Here is a 25,090-nt window from a genome sequence, read left to right on the forward strand (position 1 = left end):
GAAACTTTATAGGCTAGGAGAGACTGGGATGATATATTCAAAATTCTGAAACACAAAAACTTTCAGCCAAGCATACTCTACCCAGTGAAGATAACCTTCAGATATGATGGAGAAATAATGACCTTCCCAGAGAAATAAAAGCTACGGGAGTTCATTGCCCCAAGACCCCCACTACAAGAAATGCTCAAGAAGGGCCTCATGCCTGAAAAAAAAAAAAAGAAAAAGGGGATACAAAGCTTTGAACAAGGAGAAAAACAGGTAGACAAAATGAGAAAAATTGCAGTTCTCTATCACAATAGGTTAGCAAACACTTAATTATAAAAATCAAAGATTAAGAGAAGGAAAACACCAAAATAAATATAAGCTCGTCACTTTAAACACACACTCACAACACAAGATGGAATAAGTTGTCACAATAATAACTTGGAAGGGGAAGAGGAAAGGGAAGGAATCAACTTAGCCTAAGGAAATAAGAGGTCATCAGAAAATGGACTATCTCATCCATGAGACTTTTTATACAAACCACACAGTAATCACTAACCAAATAATCAGAACAGAGGCACAGATGATAAATAAAGAGAAAACTAAAAGGGGACAGCCCGGTGGTGCAAGAGGTTAAGTCCATGCGCTCTGCTGCGGTGGCCTGGGGTTCGCTGGTTCAGATCCCAGGCGTGCACCAACTCACTGCTTGGCAAGCCATGCTGTGGCGGCGTCCCATACAAAGTGGAGGAAGATGGGCATGGATGTTAGCTCAGGGCCAATCTTCCTCAGCAAAAAAAGAGGAGGATTGGCAGATGTTAGCACAGGGCTGATCTCCTCACAAAATAAAAGAGAGAGAAAACTAAAAGAATCATGATACAGAAATACCAAACTGAATTGGTAGTCCAAAACACAGGGGACGAGAAACAAAGGAAATGAAAAAGAAATGGAAAATGAGTGAAAAAATAGCAACATTAAGCCCTTATATATCAATAATCACTTTAAATGTAAATGAATTGAATTCTCCAATCAAAAGACACAGAGTGGCGGGATGGATTAAAAAGCAAGACCCAACAGTATGCTGCCTCCAGGAAACACATCTCAGCTCTAAATACAAACATAGGCTCAGAGTGAAGGGATGGAAGATGATACTCCAAGCTAATGGCAAACAAAAGAAAGCAGGTGTTGCCATACTTATATCAGACAAAGTAGACTTCAAGATAAAACAGGTAATGAGAGACAAAGAGGGGCAATATATGATGATAAAAGGGACACTCCACCAAGAAGACATATCAATTATAAATATATACACACCCAACACAGGAGCACCAAAGTACATAAAGCAAATATGAACAAACCTAAAAGGAGATATTAACAACAACGAATAATAGAAGGGGATCTTAACATCCCAATTACATCAATGGATAGATCATCCTGACAAATGTCAATGAGGAAATAGTGGATTTAAACGAAAAACTAGACGAGATGGACTTAATAGAGATATACAGAGCACTCCATCCAAAAAAAGCAGACTACACATTCTCAAGCATGCATGGAACAGTCTCAAAGATAGAACATATGTTGGGAAACAAGGCAAGCCTTGATAAACTTAAGAAGATTGAAATCATAACGAGCATCTTTTCTGACCATAATGCTATGAAACTAGAAATCAACTACAAGAAAAAAACTGAGAAAGTGACAAAGATGTGGAGACTAAACAACATGCTACTGAACAACCCATGGATCATTGAAGAAATTAAAGGAGAAATCAAAAATACCTGGAGACAAATGAAAATGAAAATATACCATACCAACTCACATGGGATGCAGGTAAAGCGGTCCTGGGAGAGAAACTCATAGACGTACAGGCCCACCTTAACAAACAAGAAAAAACCCAAATAACCAACCTTAAACTACACCTAACAGAACTAGAAAAAGAACAAGCAAAGCTCAAAGTCAGCAGAAGGAGGGAAATAGTAAAAATTAGAGAAGAAATAAATGAAACTGAAAACAAAAAAAAAACAGTAGAAAGCGTCAATGAAACAAAATGTTGGCTCTTTGAGAAGATAAAGAAAATTGACAAACCCTTAGCCAGACTTACTAAGAAAAAAAGAGAGGCCGGCCCTGTGGCTTGGTGGTTAAGTGCGCGCGCTGCAATGCTGGTGGCCCGGGTTCGGATCCCGGGTGCGCATCGAGGCACCACTTCTCCGTCCATCCTGAGGCCGAGTCCCACATATAGCAACTAGAAGCATGTGCAGCTATGACATACAACTATCTACTGGGGCTTTGGGGGGAAAAAATAAAAATAAATAAAATCTTTAAAAAAAAAAGAAAAAAGAGAGATGGCTCAAATAAATAAAATTAGAAATGAAAGAGGAGAAATTACAATGGATGCTACAGAAATACAAAGGATTATAAAAGAATACTATGAAAAACTATATGCCAACAAATTGGAGAATCTAGAAGAAATGGATAGATTCTTAGACTCATACAACATCCCAAAATTGAATCAAGAAGAAATAGAGAATCTCAATAGACCAATCATAAGTAAAGAGATTGAAACAGTAATCAAAAACCTCCCAAAAAATAAATGTCCAGGACCAGATGGCTTCTCTGGAGAATTGTACCAAACATTCAAAAATTTAATACCTACCCTTCTAAAACTATTGCAAAAAATAGAGGAAGATGGAACACTTCCTAACACATTCTACGAGGCCAACATCACCCTGATACCAAAGCCAGACAAGGACAATACAAAGAAGGAAAATTAGAGGCCAATGTCACTGATTAACTTAGATGCAAAAATCCTCAACAAAATATTGGCAAACCAAATACAGCAATATGTTAAAAAGATCATACACCGTGACCAAGTGGGATTTATACCAGGGACACAGGGATGGTTCAACATCCACAAATCAATCATCATGATACACCACATTAACAAAACGAGGAATAAAAACCATATGATCATTTCAATAGATGCAGAGAAGGCACTCGACAGGATCCAGCATCCATTTATATAAAAACTCTCAAGAAAATGGGTATAGAAGGAAAGTACCTCAACATAATAAAGGCCATATATGACAAACCCACAGTCAACATCACACTCAATGGGGAAAAACTGAAAGCCATTCCTCTGAGAACAGGAAAAAGACAAGGGTTCCCACTCTCACCACTCCTATTCAACATAGTACTGGAGGTTTTCACCAGAGCAATGAGCCAAGAAAAAGGAATAGAAGGAATCCAATTAGGCAATGAAGAAGTGAAACTCTCACTATTTGCAGATGACGTGATTTTATATATAGAAAACCCTAAAGAATCCGTTGGAAATCTAGTAGAAATAATCAACAACTACAGCAATGTTGCAGGGCAGAAAATCAACTTATAAAAATCAGTTGCATTTCTATATACTAATAACGAACTAACAGAAAGAGAATTCAGAAAGATACTCCGGTTTACAATTGCAACAAAAAGAATAAACTAACTAGGAATAAATGTAACCAATGAGGTGAAAGACCTATACAATGAAAATTATAAGACATTACTGAAAGAAATGCATGATGATATAAAGAAATGGAAAAATATCCCATGCACATGGATTGGAAGAATAAACGGTTAAAATGTCCATATTACCTAAAGCAATCTACAGATTCAATGCAATCCCAATCAGAATCCCAATGACATTCTTCACAGAAACAGAACAAAGAATACTAAAATTCATACGGGGCAACAAAAGACCCCGAATAGCTAAAGCAATCCTGAGAAAAAAAGAACAAAGTTGGAGGCATCACAATCACTGACTTCAAAATATACTACAAAGGGCCGGCCCGGTGGCGCAAGCGGTTAAGTGCGCGCGCTCCGCTGCGGCGGCCCGGGGTTCGCTGGTTCGGATCCCGGGCGCGCACCGACGCACTGCCTGGCAAGCCATGCTGTGGCGGCGTCCCATATAAAGTGGAGGAAGATGGGCACGGACGTTAGCCCAGGGCCGTCTTCCTCAGCAAAAAAAGAGGAGGATTGGCGGATGTTAGCACAGGGCTGATCTCCTCACACACACAAAAAAAATATATATATATACTACAAAGCGATAGTAATCAAAACAGCACGGTACTGGTATAAAAACAGACACACAGATAAATGGAATGGAACTGAAAGCCCAGAAATAAAACCACACATCTACAGATAGCTAATCTTCAACAAAAGAGCTAAAAACATACAATGGAGAAAGGAAAGTCTCTTCAATAAATGGTGCTGGGAAAACTGGACAGCCACATGCAAAAGAATGAAAGTGGACCATCTTTAATTGCCATACACAAAAATTAACTCAAAATGAATCAAAGACTTGAAAGTGAGACCTGAAACTATAAAACTCCTGGAAGAAAATATAGGCAGTACACTCTTTGACATCGATCATAAAGGGATCTTTTTGAATTCCAAGTCTACTCGGACAAGGGAAACAAAAGAAAAAAATAAACAAGTGGGACTTCATCAGATTAAATAGCTTCTACAACGCAAATGAAACCAGGATTAAAATGAATAGACAACCCACCAGCTGGGAGAAAGTATTTGCAAATCATTCATCTGACAAGGGGTTAATCTCCATAATATATAAAGAACTCACACAACTGAACAACAAAAAAACAAACAACCCAATCAACAAATGGGCTGAGGATATGAACAGATACTTTCCCAAGGCAGATATACAGATAGCCAACAGGCACATGGAAAGATGTTCAGCATCACTAATCATCAGGCAAATGCAAATCAAAACTACACTAAGATATCACCTTACACCCGTTAGAATGGCTATAATCACCAAGACAAAAAATAACGAATGTTGGAGAGGTTGTGGAGAAAAGGGAATGCTCATTCACTGCTGGTGGGAATGAAAACTGGTGCAGCCTCTATGGAAAACACTGTGGAGATTTCTCAAAAAATTAAAAATAGAAATACCCTATGATCCAGCTATCCCACTACTGGGTATCTATTCAACGAACCTGAAATCAACAACCCAAAGAGGCTTATACACCCCTATGTTCATTGCAGCATTATTCACTCTAGCCAAGAAGTGGAAGCAAACAATGCAAGTGTCCCTTGACTGATGATTGGATAAAGAAGATGTGGTATATATATATATACAATGGGATACTACTCAGTCATAAAAAAAGACAAAATTGTCCCACTTGGAATGACGTGGATGGACCTGGAGGGTATTATGTTAAGCGAAATAAGCCAGACAGAGAAAGACAACCACCACATGATTTCACTATGTGGAAGATAAACTAACACACGGACAGAAAGAACTGTTTGTTGGTTACCAGGGGCAAGGGGGTTGAGGGGTGGGCACAAGGGGTGAAGGGAGGCATTTACATGGTGACTGACAAACAATAATGTACAACTAAAAGTTCACAATGTTATAAACTATTAAGACATCCAGGAAAAAAAAAAGTAGAGAGAAAGAAAAAAAAAAACCTCATTGGATGGGCTCTAAGCAAAATAGAGATGACCATGGAAAGTGTCAATGAAGTTGATGATAAATCAATAGAAATTATCCTGTGTTATCTACGTCCATACCACCCTCAATGCATCTGATTTCGTCTGATGTCGGAAGCTAAGCAGGGTCAGGCCTGGTTAGTACTTAGATGGGAGAAATTATCCAGTGTGAAATACACGGAGAAAAATAATGCTTTAAAAAACACAGAGCTTCAAGGATGTATGGGATAATACCAAAAGGTCTAACATTGGTACCATTGTGATCATGGAAGGAAAGGAGACTGTGGAACAGAAAATCTATTTGAAGAAATAATAGCTGAAAACTTTGCAAATTTAGTGAAAGACATACTTAGAAATTCAAGAAGCTCAGCAAACTATAAACAGGATGAATTCAAAGAAATCCATGCCAGACACATCACTGGCAAATTCTACCAAACAATTAAAGAAGAACAACACCAATTGTACACAATATTTTCCAAAAACTGGAACAGGAAGGAATATTTGCCAACTCATTTTATGAGTCCACCATTACCCTGATATCAAAAGCAGACAAAGCACAGAAAACTACAAACCAATATACCTCATGAAAATAAATGCAAAAATACTCAATGAAATACTAGTAATTCAAATCCAGCAATTTAAAAAGGAATAATACAGCTTGACCACATCCTGGAAATGCAAGGATGGTTCAATATTCAAAAATCAATGGACTAAAGAAAAACCACATGATCCTATCAACAGATGTAAAAATTGCATTTGAGAAAATACACCATCCATTAATGATAAAAACTCTCAGTAAACTATGAGTAGAAGAGAACTTCCTCAACCTGATAATGTGCATCTACAAAACCTATAGCTAATATCATACTTAACACTGACTGAATGCTCTCCCAAAAGATCAGGAACAAGAAAAGGACATCTTCTCTCTCAGCACTCCTATTCAACATTGTTTGGAAATACTAGACAGTGCAGTAAATCAAGAATAAAAAGGCATACAAACTGGAAAAGAAAGAAATAAAATGGTCCCTATTCACAGACAACATGATCACCTACACAGAAATACCAAGAAATCTACCAAAACACTCCTAGCAAGTTTAGAAAGGTTGCAGGATACAAGGTCAACACACAAAAATCAATCATACGTCTATATACTAGCAATGAACAATTAGAAACTGAAATAAACAAAACAATATCCTTTACCATAGGGGCCTTAAACATAAATATAAAAACAACATTTATAGGACTTCTATGCTAAAAATGATAAAACACTGATGAAAGAAATCAAACACGACCTAAATAAATGGAGAGGCAAATTGTATTTATGGATTTGAAGACTCAACAAAATTCATCTATATATTTAAAGGAATTCCAATTAAAATGCTAGCAGGACTTTTTGTAGATATAGACAAGATTATTCTAAAATGTATATGGAAAGACAAAGGAACTAGAATAGACAAAATAATTATGAAAAAGAAGAATAAAACTGGAGGAATCACTACTCAATTCTAAGACTTACCATCAAGCTACAGTATTCAAGACAGTGTGCTATTTGCAAAGGGATAGACACACAGGTCAATTGAACAGAATAGAGTCCAGAAATAGACCCACACAAATATGGACAAATGATTTTTGACAAGGCAATTCAATGGAGAAAGGACAGTTTTTTCAACAAACTATGTTGAAACAATTGGACATCCACATGCAAAAACAAAACAAAACACCTTACACTTTATACAAAAATGAAGTCAAAATGGATGACTTGTTCTAAATGTAAAGTGTAAAACTATATAATTTTTAGAAGAAAACAGGACAATATTGTCATGCTTATAGTTAAGCAAAAAGTTCTTAGACATGACACCAAAAGCATGATCCACAAAAGATAAAAACTAATAAAAATTAAAAACTTTTGCTTTGCAAAAGGCACTGTGAAAAGAATGTAAAGACAAACTACAGACTGGGAGAAAATATTTGCAAACCAGATATCTGACAAAGGACATGTATGCAGGATATATAAAGAACTCTCAAAACTCAACAGTAAGTACACAAACAGCCCAATTAAAAAATGGGCAAAAGACTGTTTATGAATAGACCATTAACCAAAGAGGATATATGGATGACAAATAAGCACAAGACAAAATGTTCATCATTAGTCATTTGAGAAATGCAAATTAAAATTATGATGCGCTACCACTACACACCTATTAGAATGACTATTAAAAAAGTACTGACACGGGGTCAGCCCCGTGGCATAGCGGATAAGTGCGCACACTCCGCTGCTGGCGGCCCGGGTTCGGATCCCAGGCGCAAACCGACATACCGCTTGTCAGGCCATGCTGTGGCAGCGTCCCACATAAAGTGGAGGAAGATGGGCCGGATGTTAGCTCAGGGCCAGTCTTCCTCAGCAAAAAGAGGAGGATTGGCATGGATGTTAGCTCAGGGCTGATCTTCCTCACACACACACAAAAAAGTACTGACAATAACAAGTGCTGGTGACGACTGAAACAGCCACTCTGCAAAATGGTTTGGCAGGGTCTTATAAAGTTAAAGTTAAATAGTCATTTACCATATGACCCAGAAATCCCACTCCTAGGTATTTACACTAGGGAAATGAAAACTTATGCTCACACAAAAACCTGTACACAAATGTTTATAGCAACTCTATTCAAACCACCAAAAATTGGAACCACTCAAATATCCTTTAGGTGTGAATGGATAAACAAACTGTGGTATCTCCACACAATGTATACTATACTACTTGGCAATGAAAAGGAATGAATTATTGATAGATGGAACATGCAACAACTTAGAAGAATCTCAAAGGCATTATATTGAATGAAAAATGCCATTCTCAAAAGATTACATCCTCTATGATTCCATTCTTATGCTATTTTCTAAAAGATATAAGTATAGTGACAGAGAGACGGGTAGTTGCCAGGATTTAGGGATAGGGTTGGGTGTGATTACGAAAGGATAGCATGAGAGATTTTTGGGGTGGTTCAACTGTTTTGATCCTGATTGTGATGGTGGTTACATAAATCTATATGTGTTAAAAATTCATAGAACTCTACACACACATATACAAAAGTCGGTTTTACTGCATGTTAATTTAAAAAATGAAACTGAAAAACCCAGAGTGCAAGTATAAATTAAATTGTTAAAAATAACTTATTTTCCTAACTTTGAGTTTCATTTCACAAGACAAAAATCCCAGGCAAGCCTTTTTTTACTATTAACAATGAAATACTGATTCTTGTTTTATGTAGACCTACTTTAAGTGGTCTTTTTCATTACCCATTATCCTCCACTAAGCAAGATCTCCTTTATATTAAAATACACATTGAAACAAAAAAAAGAGTAGAAGGACATATGCCAGATTATAACTATAGCAAGGTGTTTCTGGGTAATGAGATTTTAAGTGACTTTTTTTATTTATTTTCTAAATTTTCCAGAATGAGCTTGTAGAACTTTGATAATCAGTAGAAAAAAGGTAAAGAATCCTTTCAATCCAGGCCTAGTAATGTTTTATAAAGGAAACTTTGGGTCTCCAGTCTGTAAGCATGGAGAAGACAGGCAGCTAGGAGGAGAGAAAGTAGGCAGCACAGAAAAAGATCAGATCTGCGGGTGGTACTGGTAAAGGTTAGAAAACTGGTGACTCTTAGGAAGGGGAAGGCTAGCTCACCTGAGACTGTTTGAAAACATCTTTCCCAACCACATCCAGGTTTGAAGGGTCTTTGATAGAACTAACATACTCGGAAACAGCCTTGATCACCACATCACAGGGAGGAAGAACCAGCTGATGAGCTCGGACCTAGAAGAGGTAAGACAAGCAAGGGATACTGGATACTGATGTCAAAGATGGAGCACTAAGAAAAAGGGTGAGGTAGGGATGAAATGCAGAATTCAAATTCAGTAAATTCCACTGAGAGATAAAACCTTTTCTTTAAAATAATTTTCCCCCTAATTCTCAGTACAGAACATTTGGAGAAGATCTAAAAGTATAAAGAAAGAGATAAAATGATATCATCCATAATCCTACTACAGAGATAACCACTATTTTATGATACTGGCACAATTAATTAGTTTTCTTTCATGATACATTTTGGCTGCTTCCAATTTTGTGCTCTTAAAGGTAATGTTGTAATGTGTGGACCATGTCTGGATCCTGATTTGACTAACCACAAAAAGGCCTTTTTTTTAAATTGATGTTTTAATAGTTTATAACATTGTGAAATTTTGGGCTGTACATTTTTGTTTGTCCATCACCATATATATGTCTCCCTTCACCCCTTGTGCCCACCCCCTACCCCCATTGCCCCTGGTAACCACAATACAGTTTTCTCTGTCCATGTGTTGGTTTATATTCCACATATGAGTGAGATCATACAGTGTTTGTCTTTCTCTTTCTGGCTTATTTCACTTAACATAATACCCTCCAAGCCCATCCATGTTGTTGCAAATGGGACGATTTTGTCTTTTTTTATGGCTGAGTAGTATTCTATTGTATATATATACCACATCTTCTTGATCCAATCATCAGTCGAGGGACATTTAGGTTGCTTCCACTTCTTGGCTATAGTGGATAATGCTGCAATGAACATAGGGGTACATAAGCCTCTTTGGATTGTTGATTTCAGGTTCGTTGGATAGATTCCCAGTAATGGGATAGCTGGATCATAGGGTATTTCTATTTTTAATTCTTTGAGGAATCTCCATACTGTTTTCCATAGAGGCTGCACCAGTTTGCATTCCCACCAGCTGTGTATGAGGGTTCCTGTTTCTCCACATCCTCTCCAACATTTGTTGTTTTTTGTCTTGGTGATTATAGCCATTCTAACGGGCGTGAGGTGATATCGTAGTGTTATTTGATTTGCATTTCCCTGATGATTAGTGATGTTGAACATCTTTTCATGTGCCTATTGGCCATCTGTATATCTTCTTTGGAGAAGTGTCTGTTCATTTCCTCTGCCCATTTTTAGATCAGGTTGTTTGTTTTTTTGTTGTTCAGTTGGGTCAGTTCTTTATATATTATGGAGATTAACTCCTTGTCAGATATATGTTTTGTAAATATTTTCTCCCAGCTGGTGGGTTGTCTGTTCATCTTGATTCTGTTTGTGTTTGTCTTGTAGAAGCTCTTTAATCTGATAAAGTCCCACTTGCTTATTTTTTCTCTAGTTTCCCTAGTCTGGGTAGGCATGTCATCCAAAAAGATTCCTTTATGACCAATGTCAAATAGTGTGTTGCCTATATTTTCTTCTATGAGTTTTATATTTCAGGTCTCACCTTCAGGTCTTTGATCCATTTTGAGTTAATTTTTGTGAATGGCGAAAGCAGATGGTCCACTTTCATTCTCTTGCCTGTGGCTGTCCAGTCTTGCCAACACCATTTATTGAAGAGACTTTCCTTTCTCCATTGTATGTTCTTAGTTCCTTTGTCGAAAATTAGCTGTCCGTATATGTGTGGTTTTATTTCTGGGCTTTCAATTCTGTTCCATTGATCTGTGTGTCTGTTTTTGTAAAAGTACCATGCTGTTTTGATTACTATTGCTTTGTACTATGTTTTGAAGTCAGGGATTGTGATGCCTCCAGCTTTGTTCTTTTTTCTTAGGATTGCTTTAGCTATTTGGGGTCTTTTGTTGCCCCATATGAATTTTAGTATTCTTTTTCTATTTCCGTGAAGAATGTCATTGGGAATCTGATTGGGATTGCATTGAATCTGTAGATGGCTTTAGGTAATATGGACATTTTAACTATGTTTATTCTTCCAATCCATGTGCATGGGATGTCAAAAAGGCCTTTTTGAGACAATCAGGAAAATCCAAAATTGGACAGGATATTAAGATGATACCAAGAAATTATCATTAATTTTGTTAGGAGTTATAATGGCATTGTGCTTATGTAAGAAAATGCCCATATATTTTAGAAATGCATATCAAAGAATGTGAGACTGAAATGATTTGAGGTCTGGCATTTCTTTTAAAATACATTAGCAACAGCAACAAAAAAAACCTAGCACATGTGGCCACATCTTGATTAAGTGTTGGATCTGGAAGATGTTACAATGGTTGTATATTATTATATCATTTTCTCTACTTTTGTGATGCTTGAAAAATTTTTAAATAAAGGCTTTTCTAATGCTGTGATGAAATCTAGGTAAGATTTCTTGTCCACTTTCCAAGTATTTAATTACAAGCTTCCTAGAATGGTAATTACTAAGTCAAAGGGTATAAACTTCTTAAAGGCTTTTTATATAAATTGTTTAGGCAAAAGGCTGTACCTTTCATTCCTTCAACAAATATTTGTTGCCTACTGTGTGCCAGGCACTGTTCTAGGCACCAGGGATACAGCAGTGAACAAGACAGACAAAACTCCCTGCCCTCATGGGAGCTTAAATTCTAATGTAGGTGTGTTGGGATGGGGTGAGGGGAGTCAAACAAACAGAATAAATAAGTAAAATGCGTAGTGTGCTACATATAGATTAAGTACTACGGAGAAAATCTAAGCAGAGAACGGGCTAGCAAATGCAAGTGTGCGTGTGTGTGCATATAATTTTAAATAGGGTGGTCAGGAAAGGCCTCACTGAGAAAGTGACATTTGAGAAAACCTATAGGAGGAAATAGCTATGTGGGAGAAGAAAGCATTCCAAGTAGAGGGAATGGTAAGTGCAAAGGATCTATGAGCAAAAGAAAAGGGAAGATGAGATCAGAGCTATTAACAGGGGGCCAGACAGTACAGGGCTTTGTAGGCCATGGTAAAGATTGCGTGAGTGACATGAAGAGCCACTGGAGAATTCTGAATAGAGAAGTGACATGATCTGAGTCAGTTTTTAAAAGGATCACTCTGGCTGTTGTATTGAGACTAGATTTGGGGTGGGGGGTGGGGCAGCAGGGAAGAGTACAAGCAGAAGACCAACAGTTAGTAAGCTGTTATAATAATCCAAGCAAGAAAGAATGGTGGCTTGACCAAGGGAGTAGCAGTGAAAATGGTGAGAAGTGGATATATATATATATATTTTTTTTTTTTTTTTGGTGAAGAAGATTGGCCCTGAGCTAATATCTATTGCCAAACTTCCTCTTTTTGCTAGAGGAAGATTGTCACTGAGTTAACATTTGTGCCAATCTTCCTCTATTTTGTATGTGGGACGCTGCCACAGCATGGCTTGATGAGCGGTGTGTAGGTCCACGCCCAGGATCTGAACCCATGATCCCCAGGCCGCTGAAGCAGAACACGTGAACTTAACCACTATGACACAAGGCCGGCTCCAGAGAAGTTAATATATTTTGAAGGGAGAACAGATGGTATTTGCTGACGGAGATGTGGGGCATGAAAAAGAGAGAGAGGGATGACTCCAAGGGTTTAGCCTGAGCAACTGGAAAGATGAGGTTGCCATTAATGAAAATGGGAAAGGCTGTGAGAGGAACAGGTTTAGGGGAAAGATCAGGAATTTCCATTTGGATATATTTATTTTAGATGTTTAGTAGGCTGATAGATATTAGAATCTGGATTTCGAGGGGCAGGTCAAAGCTGGAGACATATATTTAGGGGTCATCAATGGACAGATGGTACTTAAAGTCATGAGACTAGATGAGATTGATCACTAACGCAGCATGTGTAGACAGAAAAGAGAAGTAGAGAAGAAGACAACAAAGCTGCAAAAATATGGAAGCAGCAGCCAGTGAAGTAGGAAGGAAACCAGAAAAGAACGGTGTCCTTAAAGCCAAGTGAAGAACATGTTCTAAGGAAGAGGGAGTGAGCAACTGGGTCGTATGCTGCTGACTGGTCAAGTAAGATGAAAACTGACAGCTGGCCGTTGGATTTATTAACATTGAGGTCATTGGTGACTTTGTCAAGATCAGTGGGAGCTGGTCACTGGGAAAACCAAACCATGATTAGAATCTTGGAATTTTTAGCCCCATCCCCATTCTCTTGCGAAGGGAGAAGGGCTGAAAATGAAGTTAATAATAGATCATGCCTACATGATGAAGTCTCCATAAAATCCCCAAAGTATGGGGTTTGGAGAGCTTCCAGGTTGGTGAACAAATCCACATACTGGGAGGGTGACACACCCCAACTCCACGGGGACAGAAGCTCCTGCACTCAGGTCCCTTCCAGACCTCACTCTATGTATCTCTTTATCTGGTTGTTCATCTGTATCCTTTATCATATCCTTTAATAAACTGGTAAAGGTAAGTAAGTGTTTCCCTGAGTTCTGTGAGTCACTCTAGCAAATTAATAGAACCCAAAGAGGGGGTCATTGGAACCTCCGATCTATAGCTAGTTGGTCAGAAGCACAGGTGATATCCTGAGCTTGAGACTGGCATGTGAAGTGGCAGGAAGGGCAGCCTTGTATCACTGAGCCCCTAACCTGTGGGAACTGATGCCACCCCCAGGTAGATAGTGTCCAAATTGAGCTGAATTGTAGAACACCCAGCTTGTGTCACAGAGAAATGCTTGATGTGGGGAAAAATCCCCAAATATTTAGTGACTAGAAGTGTCAGAAGTGAAGTATTCTGTGTGAGTGTGGTAGTAGTGTGAACGTAAAGGAAAGACACAGGAAAGAAAGACATAGGAGGAAGAACTGTGTTTTTCCCTACACAGAAGGTAGAAAACTGAGTTTTTCCTTTTTAAAGGGTATTGATCATAATTATACATTTTTTGTCTGTAAATATTTGAAATATTTTAAACCTAATGAAAGATATTCTATCAAAACTCCAGTCAAAACCTGAGATCCCCTAGGCATGGATGTTTAGGCAGGAAATGGGGCACATTACCTTAAGTGATGCAAGGGGATGTTCTGGTCCCAAGAGGCTCCAGTGAAAAGCGGCCAGGTCCTCATCTGGGAGAATGTGGTTACCTATAAAGTACATTTGTCATTTATTGACTGTACAAATGTTTTCTTAGAACCTCCAGGCCGTGAAAGAGCTTCTGAGAGAGAAAATGATCAAATAATTCACACAAGTCTATATTCTTCATGTAATAACTACAGTAGCTGTGTTGATTCCCTACTATGTATCATATGCATTATATATATCATCTTTATAATAACTGTGTATGGTAGTATTATTATCCCCATTTTACAGATAAGGAAACTGAGGTTCAGACAAGTTTGGGGACTTAGCCCAAGGTAGCACAGTTAATAAGTGCCCACCCCAGGATAAGAAGCTAGGACTGTCTGACTCCAAAGCCCATGCTATTTTCTATCACCTAGTCATGCTGCCTTTTATAATAGCAGCTACCAATTACTGACTGCCTAATAAGTGCTGGACTTTTTATATTTCTCACTTCATTTAATCTTGTCAATAACACCATGAGGTATTATTATTCCATTTCACAGATGCGAAAGCTGAAACCAGGGAGGTATAACTTCAGTGATTTGCCTAAGGCCTAATTCCAAAACTTGTACTGACTCCATTAGATCATCCAAGCTCAAATCCTTTGGGATTATAAGCAGATGTCACACTTGAGAAAAGATATTGACCATGCTGTCCGTCCTTGGAAAACCAACACAAAACATAATCAACTCTGCAATTTACTTTGAAATACATCTTTAAAAGATTGATTGATAGATGGATAGAACAGACAGATATATGATAAAGCAAGTATAGTAAAATGTTAACGGCAGAATACAAGTGGTAGATATAGGATTTTCACTGCAAAATTCTTTCAATTTTGCTATATGTTTGGAAATTTTCATAATAAAACATTAGTACAAAAGAAACAAAAAGAAAAACATAAATAACAATTCACGTTCTTCATCAAAATTTAGACACTGGGGATGAAATGCTAATACTCTGAGTGGGAAACAAAAGTTGTCTAGAGCTAGTAAAACATTTGGCCTAAGATAGTGCTTTGCATAAAACAGTGATGGCATGTAACAAAAGAAAAAGATTAACAAGAATCAAAATAATGTTCTGGAATATCCTGTATTAATGCTTAAGACAAACATGCTGTGTTTCTAGTAAGAAGCCCAGAAGCAGTGTTTGGCAGACTTTCAGAAGATAAATCCAATAATGATAGGCTAAATCACCCTGGTCTTCATCTCTCAACACTGGAAGATGAGACTTTACCAATCACTGGAGTCTGTTCCTTGGACTACCTACCTAGCAGCGCAGCAAATATGGGAAAATTCATCCGCTTCAGGCCCAGCTGCTTGGCTACCTCCTGCATCAGGAACTGGTTGGTAGTGAGGTTCTTCCCATTCCAGCTCAGCTTCAGAGCATGGGAACTGTAGTAAGAGGGAATATTGTAGAGAGCATACTCGGAGTCATGGGCAAGAAGGCCATGGAAGCCATTTTCCCTGAAAAAAGCCACCACTTCCAAATGGTGGTCTTCAAGGCTCTGAAAGACCTAGGGCGGAAGAAGAGAAGAACATGTCATGCAACAGAAGCTGACCTATATTTGGTTAGAAGTCAGGAAGCTTAGTAACTAAATTTTATAGTTTGTTGAAATTTAAGATTATATGTGGCTAAACAGAATACTCTTAAAAAAAAAAATCTCCCAGCCTAGAACTTGATTATTTCTGTAAACACAGACAGCATATCCATGTGTTCATTCAAATGCCCAGTCTTTTTTGACTCCTTTCATGAAACTGTGGCCTGAAGCTCTTCAAAATTAGAATACTGAAATTAACATCGTATATATTGCTTAAGTTTTTACTTTAAACAATAACAGAAGAGACCTTGGTTAGAAAGATAATAAAGCTACTATTTATTGCTCAGCAACTTCTACATGCCATGCATACTTTACACACATTATCTCATCGTCAGAACAACCATGGGCAAGGTAGATATGGATGAAAAACCTTACACATGGAAAGAGACACAGAAAGGTTAAGTAACACATAGCTAGAATCTGAATCTAAGTTCATTGAACCCTTTTAAGAAATTCTTGCTTTCTTTCTTAGGAGCACCTTAGACCACAGGGCACCCAAATAGGGCACTTTCAACAGGTAAAGTTCAGAAACATCATCTCATTTTAGAAATGGGAAAACTAAGGCTGCAAGAGGTTAGCTGCCCTCAAATTTGCATAGTGAGAGAGTATAGACAAGATTCAAACCCAGGCTGATCTGACTCCAGAATGCATTGTACCAGGCTTTCTATTGTAAAGCCATTTTTACATTGTACCATGCTTCTTCCTAGAGAGCACTATTTTTTATATAATAGAGGCAGACCATTAAGTGCCCTTCCTTTGCATGCCTCTGTCGCTACACTTAAAGCATACTAGAATGATCTGCATACTGGTTCCACCACACTAAGTTCCTTGACCACAGAGACTTTATTTATCTCTGTATTCCTCGCTCCCACATAAGACCTGGAGCATAGTAATATGAATAATAATGGCTAATAGATACTGAACGTGTACTGTGTGCTAAGTGACGTTTCAAGTACTTTACATGCGTTAACTCATTTAATACTCAAAACAATCTTATGAGACCATAACTACTATTATTATCCCCATCTTACATTACTATCCCTAAGCTCACACGGCTGAAAGGAGCAAAGCCTGGATTTTAGCTCTAGAGTCTGTGGACCTTGATAATTTTGCTGAACTCAACTGACCTATTTTTTCATTTAAATTACAAAGAAATGGTAGTTTTCTGGAGTCTGACAGGAGTTGCAATACATTAAACTTATGCTAGGCTACGGAAAGAGAGTCTAGTCACAGTAGATAGTCATGCCACACATTAAGTCACACAAGGGGAGGGACAATGGTAAGCAGACAGCAAAGCAAGGTCTGTATTTGTTTGATATGCAGGCAAAGGAAACAAAAATCCTTACTTTGTACTGCAACATAATTACACCTAGAGTTATGACTAACTCCAGGTGGGTCAGGATAGTACAGTTTTATGCTGTCCCCTGGTGATAGTTTCCTCCAGCACCTCTCATACAAGTCACTGACTGAGCATCCATCTGCCTTATACCAGGCACAGTGCTAAGTGTGATACATTCTCTCGCATCATCACAACCTGACCACATAGGCATTATAAGCCCCATTTTACAGATGAGGAAACTGAGGCTTAGAGAAGTGAGGTGCCATGCTCAGGGCCAGAGAGCTAGGAAACAGGAACCTGGGCCAAACTGACACCAAAGTCCATGCTCTTTCTACTACAATGCATTACCTTTAGCTGGTCTGAAGCTGATTATGCCACCATCCAAGTGGCTTCAACTCCAGAAAGCCAAGGACTAGTGATTTTTAACTAATCCAGTGGCTCTTATAACACTACAAATATAAATCACAATCACCCGAAGAGCATTTTCAAAATATACAAACCTGTGCCTCACCTCAGATCTGCTGAAACAATTTCCTGAGGGTAATCCAAATGCCTATATTCCAAAATAGCTTCCAGTAGGTTCTGATGTACACTCCCAATTAAGAACCACTGAACTAATCCAATTATTCATTTTTTTTAAAAAAATTTCAGCTTTATTGAGATAAAATTAACCTATTGTAAGATATTTAAAGTGTACATCATGGTGATTCTATATACGTATACCCAATTACTCTTTTTACTGCTTAGGCAACTGAGGCCTAGAAAGGATAAATGACTTGACATAGTTACCTAGCTAATTTGCAGCAGAACCAAGATTAGAACAAAAGTCTCATGATTCCAGGTACAGAACTTCTTTCATGACGTATTCTGAGGTAAGTAATGGAAAACAATAGAATAAGAATCTCACAAATCTCCCTCACAATTCCTCAGCACCCCACTCCTACCAGGCTAGTTTGCTAACTACCCTTCTTCAAGATTACTCCTGTTTCCTTTGTTTCCCTGCCTAGAATGCCTTACTGCCTCTCTTTCCCAATGTTCCAAATACTTTCCATAGGCCTACTGCCTCTGATATAAATTCTTTGATTATTTCCCTCCTTTTAACTCTTACACTGAGTTAACTGTCACTCTTACGTCAGCTGTTACGTCAACTGTCACAACAGTTGACACAGTCATGGAACTAACTTGACAATATCATCATCTCCAAGTTTTTTTTGTTTTTTTTTTGGTGAGGAGATCAGCCTTGTGCTAACATCTGCCAATCCTCCTCTTTTTTTACTGAGGAAGACTGGCCCTAGGCTAACATCCGTGCCCATCTTCCTCCACTTTATATGGGATGCCGCCACAGCATGGCTTGCCAAGCAGTGCGTCGGTGCACGCCTGGGATCCGAACCGGCGAACCCTGGGCCGCTGCAGTGGACCACACGCACTTAACCGCTTGCGCCACCGGGCTGGCCCCAAGTTTTTAAACCATAGATTCCTTCTTACTCTTGCGTGTATCCTTCGTGGTCCTAACCAGCACTAGGAAGGACATAGAGCAGGAGTTGACAGAATAGCAAAAAAAAGCCCACAGAGGTGAAAAAGAAAAGGAGCCATGGCTAATGAAAGGGCACCATCGTCTCAGCATTTGACTTCTACAACAGATGTGCCAACATCACTGAGAAAAGTCTGCCTGGATTGCAGATTACTTAGAGCTCAAGTAGCAAACTAATATTAGGTATTAACTGATGAGTACCTACTATGTACCAGGCACTGTCCCAAGCTCACCACGTGTCCACTAACCTTGCAATAACATCATGAGGCATTTCTCCCTTTTACAGATGAAGGAACAAGGAGGCTCAGAGGATGGTGAACTTGACCAAAGTCACATAGGTAAAAAGTGAAGCTGTCCAATAAGCACATGAAAAGATGTTCAACGTCATTAGTCATTAGAGAAATGCCAATCAAAAAACCACAATGAGAAACCAGGTAACACATACTAGGATGGCTATAATTTTCAAAATGTAAAATAACAAGTGTCGGCGAGGATGTGGAGAAATTGGAATCCTCCATATATCGCTGGTGGGAATGTAAAATGGTGTGGCCACTTTGGAAAACAGTCTGGAAGGTCCTCAAAGGGTTAACATAGAGTTATTATATAATCCAACAATTCCACTACTAGGTATATACCCAAGAGAATTGAAAACGTATGTTCACACAAAAACGTATACATGAATGTTCATAGCAGCATTATTCATAATAGTCAAAAGTGGAAGCAACCCAAATGTGCATCGACTAATGAGTAGATAAACAAAATCTGGTATATCCATACAAGGGAATATTATTCAGCCATAGAAAGAAATGAAGTAGTGATTCATGCTACAACATGAATGAACCTTGAAAACATTATAAAGTGCAAGAAGCCAACACAAAAGGCCACATGTGGTATGATTCCTTTTATATGAATTGTCCAGAATTAGAAAATCCATAGAGATGGAAAAATAGATTAGTGGTTGCCAGGGACTAGGGGAAAGGGGGAATGGAGAATGACTGCTAGCGAGTACTGGGTTTCCTTTTGGGGTAACAAAAATGTTCTGGAATTAGATAGTGTTGATAGTTGCACAACTCTGTGAAAAGACTAAATACCACTGAATTGTACACTTTAAAGTGGTGAATTTTATGGTATGTAAATTATATCTCAATTTTTGAAAAGTGGAGCTAAGATTCAAATTCAGCTCTGTCCACAAAGCTCATGCTCCCTAACTCTTGCTTTAATAACTTTTTATTATGGAAAATTTTAAACATACAAAGGTAAAGAGAATAGCACAATAAACGTCCATGCTATATCCAGTTTCAACTACTATCAATATTAAGTCATTCTTGTTTCATCTACCTTGGCCCCCTTTTTTCTGGCATTTTTTTACACACTTTTTTTATTGTGGTAAAAATCCATATAACATAAAATTTACCATCTTAACCATTTTTAAGTGTACAGTTCAGTACTGTTAAGTATACTCACCTTGTGAAACAGATCTCCAGAACTTTTTCATCTTGCAAATCTAAAACTCTATACTCATTATTCAACAACTCCCCATTTCCCCCTCCCCCCAGCCCCTGGCAACCACCATTCCACTTTCTGTCTTTATGAATCTGATCACTCTAGATATCTCATATAAGTTGAATCATACAATATTTGTCTTTTTGTGACTGGCTTATTTCACTCAGAATGATGTCTTCAAGGTTCATCTATGTTGTAGCAGGTGACAGGATTTCCTTCCTTTTTAAGACTGAACAATATTCCATTGTATGTATATATCACATATTCTTTATCTATTCATCTGTCAATGGACATTTGAGTTGCTTCTACTTCTTGGCTATTGTGAATAGTGCTGCTATGAACATGGGTGTGCAAATATGTCTGTTTTCAGTTCTTTTGGATAAATACCTAGAAGAGAAATTTCTGGATCATATGGCAGTTCTATTTTTAATTTTTAAAGGAACTTCCATATTGTTTTCCATAGAGGTTGTACCATTTTATATTTCCACTAACAGTGTACAAGTGTTCCAATTTCTCTACAATCTTACCAATACTTGTTATTTTTGTTTTCTTTCTCTTTTTTATAGTAGCCATCTTAATGGGTGTGAGGTAGTATCTCATTGTGGTTTTCGCTGGCATTTCTCTGATGATTAGTGATGTTGATCATCTTTTCATATGATTGTCGGTCATTTCTGGCATACTTTAAAGCAAATGCCAGATATCAAATCACCTATAAATACTTTATTATTTATCTGTAACAAATAAAGACTTTAAAAGTAACAAACACAATACTATTATTTCACCCAATAAAATTAACAAGTTTCTTACAGTCCCCATTCTATTTTTCACTATTGCCTCAAAAATGTCTTTTGATAGTTGGTTTTTTCAAATCAGGATCCAAATAGGGTCCACATGCTACATTTGGTTGATATAGCTCCTAAGTACCTTAATTTATAGCAGTTGCCTTTCCCTTTATTTAAATGTCATTTATCTGTTGAAAAAAAAATACCTCATTTTTTAAATTACAAAGGTAATATAGATTATTCATCAAATGGTGTTAGGATAACTGGACATTTATCTGAGAAAAATAAGATGGATCCATACCTCACACTTGAACTGGGGTAACCATAAAAATAATAGAAGACACCCTGGGGGAATTTTTTTAATAATTTCAGAGTGGGGAAAGTTTAAGTATAAGAGAAAACCCAGGAATAGTAAAGAGAAAGATCAATCCTCTTGACTACACAAAAATCAAACATTTCTACTTGGGAAAAGCCAATATAAGTAAACTGAAAAGCCAAATGACAAGCTGCAAAAAAATTTGCAACTCATAGTGCAGACGGCTAATTTCTCTAACAGTGAAGAAAGAAAAAGCCTAACAACCCAAGAGAACATTTCACAAAAAAAGGAAACACAAATAGATCTTAAGCACATAAAAAACTGACCAAACTCACTTGTGATAAGAAAAGTGAAAATTAAAACAACACTGAAACATGATATTTTACCTATAAGATTAGCAAATATTGTATTGGTGTGGGAAACAGGCACTAGCAAATATTGAAGGTAAGCGTGTAAACAGTACAATCTCTAGGGAGAGTAATTTGGCAAGATCTTTCAAAATTATAAATGCACATACCTTTTGACCCAGGAATTTTGCTTCTAGGGATTTATCTTTTAGATAAATAAGGCAATTGGAACAATAATGCAAGTGCTTAAGTGTAAGCAATGGTACTGCAATTGTACAAAGTATTCACTGCAGAGTTATTTGTGATAGCTGAAAACTGGAAACAATCTAATTAATTGCCCATCAATAAGGGACTAGTCATATAAATTATAACATATGCACACAATGGAATAGGGTGGACCCATATAAAATAAGGACAAAGTTCTGTGTACTCATGTGGAAAAATAAGCATGATGTATTAAATGATAAAAGCAAAGTACAGAATATTATGTAAAGTATGCTACCATTTGTGTTTTTAAAAAGGTACATTTTTGTGTGTGTATAATATGTATATAAATAATATGTATTTATATAATTATATATATTTGCTTTTATATGCATAGTATCTCTGGAAGAATACACAACAAACTGATACTAATGGTCACCTCCAGAGAGGAGAACCTAGTGGCTAGGGACAGGGGTGGAAAGGAGATTTTTTGTTTTTTTACCATATATCCTTTTGTGCCTTTTGAATTTTTATACTATGAATTGCAATACTTATTCAACAGATAAATTACAAGTGAATAAAAGCAGAACATACTCTGGGTAAAAAAAAAAAATCAAACAATACAGAAGGGTGTACAGTGAAAAGCAACTGTCCTTTTACTCCCCATTCCCTGGAGGTAATTGCTATTCCAGGCCTCTCCCCTGAAGAGTCTGATTCAGTAGGTCTAGGGCTAGGCTGGGAACCTATTTTTTTAAACCACTTTATTGAGGTATGATTGACATTCAAAAGCTGTATGGAATTAATGTATATAACTTGATGAGTTTAGAGATAAGTCTCATCACCACAGGCAATGCCATAAACATATCCATCACCTCCAAAAGTTTTCTCCTGCCCTCTTTATTATAAGAACACTTAACATAAGATCTACTCTCTTAGCAAATTTGTAAGTATACAATACAGTATTGTTAACTATAGGCACTATGCTGTGCAGTAGATCTCCAGGACTTATTCATCTTGCATAACCAAACCTTTGTACCCTTTGACTAACACCTCCCCATTTCCCCCTCCTGCCAGCTCCTGGTAACCAGCATTCTACACTCTGCTTCCATGAGTTTGACCATTTTAGATTCCTCATGCAAGTGGTATCATGAAGTATTTGTCCTTTTGCGTCTGGCTTATTTCACTTAGCATAATGTCCTCCAGTTTCATCCAAGTTGTCCCAAAAGGCAGGATTTCCTTCTTTTTTTTAAGGCTGAATAATATTCCATTGTTTGCATATACCACATTTTCTTTATCCACTCATCCAACAATGGACATTTAGGTTGCTTCCGAGAACCCCAGGTGATTGTCATAATGAGGCAAGTTAAATAAACAGTACTCTCTAGTCAGATCACACAGCAAGGCAATTTATTCCTAGAAAAATACAATCTAGAGTGACTGAAGGCAATTAAATCCTGACCAGGGCAAGGAAAATGACTTCCAGCCACAATGCCCCTCAGAATAGCTGAGCACCCTGGCTCCATTTCTACATTTATGACTGCTACCACCTGTAAGCAAAATGACTTCCAGTTCCTGGCCCAAACTGGTCCAGTTTAGTTTTTAACCCTGCAATTTTCCAGGAAACTAAAATGATTTAGGTGAGATTAAACAACATACCCAACAACTAATCAGAAAAGAAACATATTTGAGCTTTAAAGAAAGTAAGAGCTGAGATCCTGAACAACTGTCTATAGCTTTTAATTGCTGGAACACTGTTCAGTCCAATGAATATGAATTGAGGGCCTACTAAGTGCCAGGATGCAGACAGCACAGAGTAAGACACTTAAAATACATGTGAAAAGTTATAAGCCCAGGGTGCCATGGGAACACAGGAAAGGCACCTAACCGGTCAGTAGGGTAATGCTTTCTAGAGGAAGCAACACCTATTTATAAAACTCAGGGGAAAACAGCTCTCTGAGAAAAGTTTAATGTCTCATTTCTAATCACAAGTAGTCTAAAGCAGTGGCTTTCAAATTGTGCTTCCCAAACAAGGATTTGGGTAGATGCAGAATTGGACCAAATAACCAGACAGGACAGGTGCTCCTACTTTCTTTTCAATCTGAGCTCATATTCTCCATTTTACCTATTTTTATACTTTGGCTCTTTCAAGAATATTTTATTGAAGAAAATTTGCTATTAAAAACAACTAGAGGTATTTATCACTAGAAGGCAAACTCCCAAGAAGGCCAGGATTTCTTGGTCTGTTTTGTTCATTGCTGTATATCCAGTGTATAGAACATTCGCACAGAGTAAGGAACCTATGAACCATTTTGACTTTCAACCAATATTTATTGAGCCAGGCACTGATACATGCCAGGCACTAAACTAGGTGTGGGGGATACAGCAGTGAACAAGAGCCCAAAATTCCTGTCTTCAAGGAGCTGGCATTCTAGTGATATTTCATGAGAGGCACTGGGCTAAGCACTTTAAGACATATCTCATTTATCCTTCTAACCTTGTGAAATGGGTCCAATTAATCCCCCTCCTCCCTCCAATTTTTTTAACAGAAAAATTGAAGTAACTTGCCCCAAATCACATAGCTAGCAATATGGCAGAACTTGGATTTGAACCCAGTTAGGTTTGACTTCAAAATAATGCTCTTTCCATCAAATATGTTGTTTCTCAAATAAAGACAACTGGAAAACTGAGCAGACACTAACTGCAGATCAATTCATAAAGTAATACAATAAAGCACAGGGCCATAAAGAATAACTACATCGTGAGCCCGTTAGTTGCAATGATTATATTACACCCCTCTGGGTCTCTAGAATCCTGTCTGGACCATAGAAAGAGCTTAACCCAGAGGCAATACTGCTTTCTGACCTCTGAAATACTTGACTTCCTCCAGCTCATCCCAAATTCTGCTGGGATACTAGCCTTACTCCCATCTACCATGTTAAATACACCAAACTGGTGTCTGATTCAGGCTGGGCTCTGTGGTCCACCTTCTCCACCTGTTCTCAATTCTAAAGCAAAAAGAAATCAGAGATGACAAGAAAGCATCACCTTATAAGAAAAGTCAAGGGGAGGGGTGGATTATGTATAAGTCTGCTTTAGCAATAGAAATATGGTTTATACTTCAATTGCAAGGCCTATGTGTCTTGAAGTCTAACTACTGAAAAATTATAGACCA

At 37.7% G+C, this 25,090-nt stretch overlaps 1 protein-coding gene across 2 annotated transcripts in view; it reads right to left on the bottom strand.

Annotated features, from left to right (window-relative positions):
* Positions 1–25,090, bottom strand: part of FAM120C (family with sequence similarity 120 member C) — a 106,726-nt gene that overhangs the window by 67,939 nt on the left and 13,697 nt on the right. For both annotated transcript variants that reach the window (XM_004443213.3, XM_087427044.1), the window contains exons 2-4: positions 15,566–15,812; positions 14,237–14,319; positions 9,149–9,277 (exon numbers count right to left, since the gene is read on the bottom strand). In XM_004443213.3, coding sequence (XP_004443270.2) covers positions 9,149–9,277; positions 14,237–14,319; positions 15,566–15,812 — 459 coding nt within the window. The remainder of the gene's footprint in view (positions 1–9,148; positions 9,278–14,236; positions 14,320–15,565; positions 15,813–25,090) is intronic.

Source organism: Ceratotherium simum, chromosome X, assembly GCF_057802395.1.
Source record: "Ceratotherium simum simum isolate JZ-2026a chromosome X, ASM5780239v1, whole genome shotgun sequence".
Classification (NCBI taxonomy): Eukaryota; Metazoa; Chordata; class Mammalia; order Perissodactyla; family Rhinocerotidae; genus Ceratotherium; species Ceratotherium simum.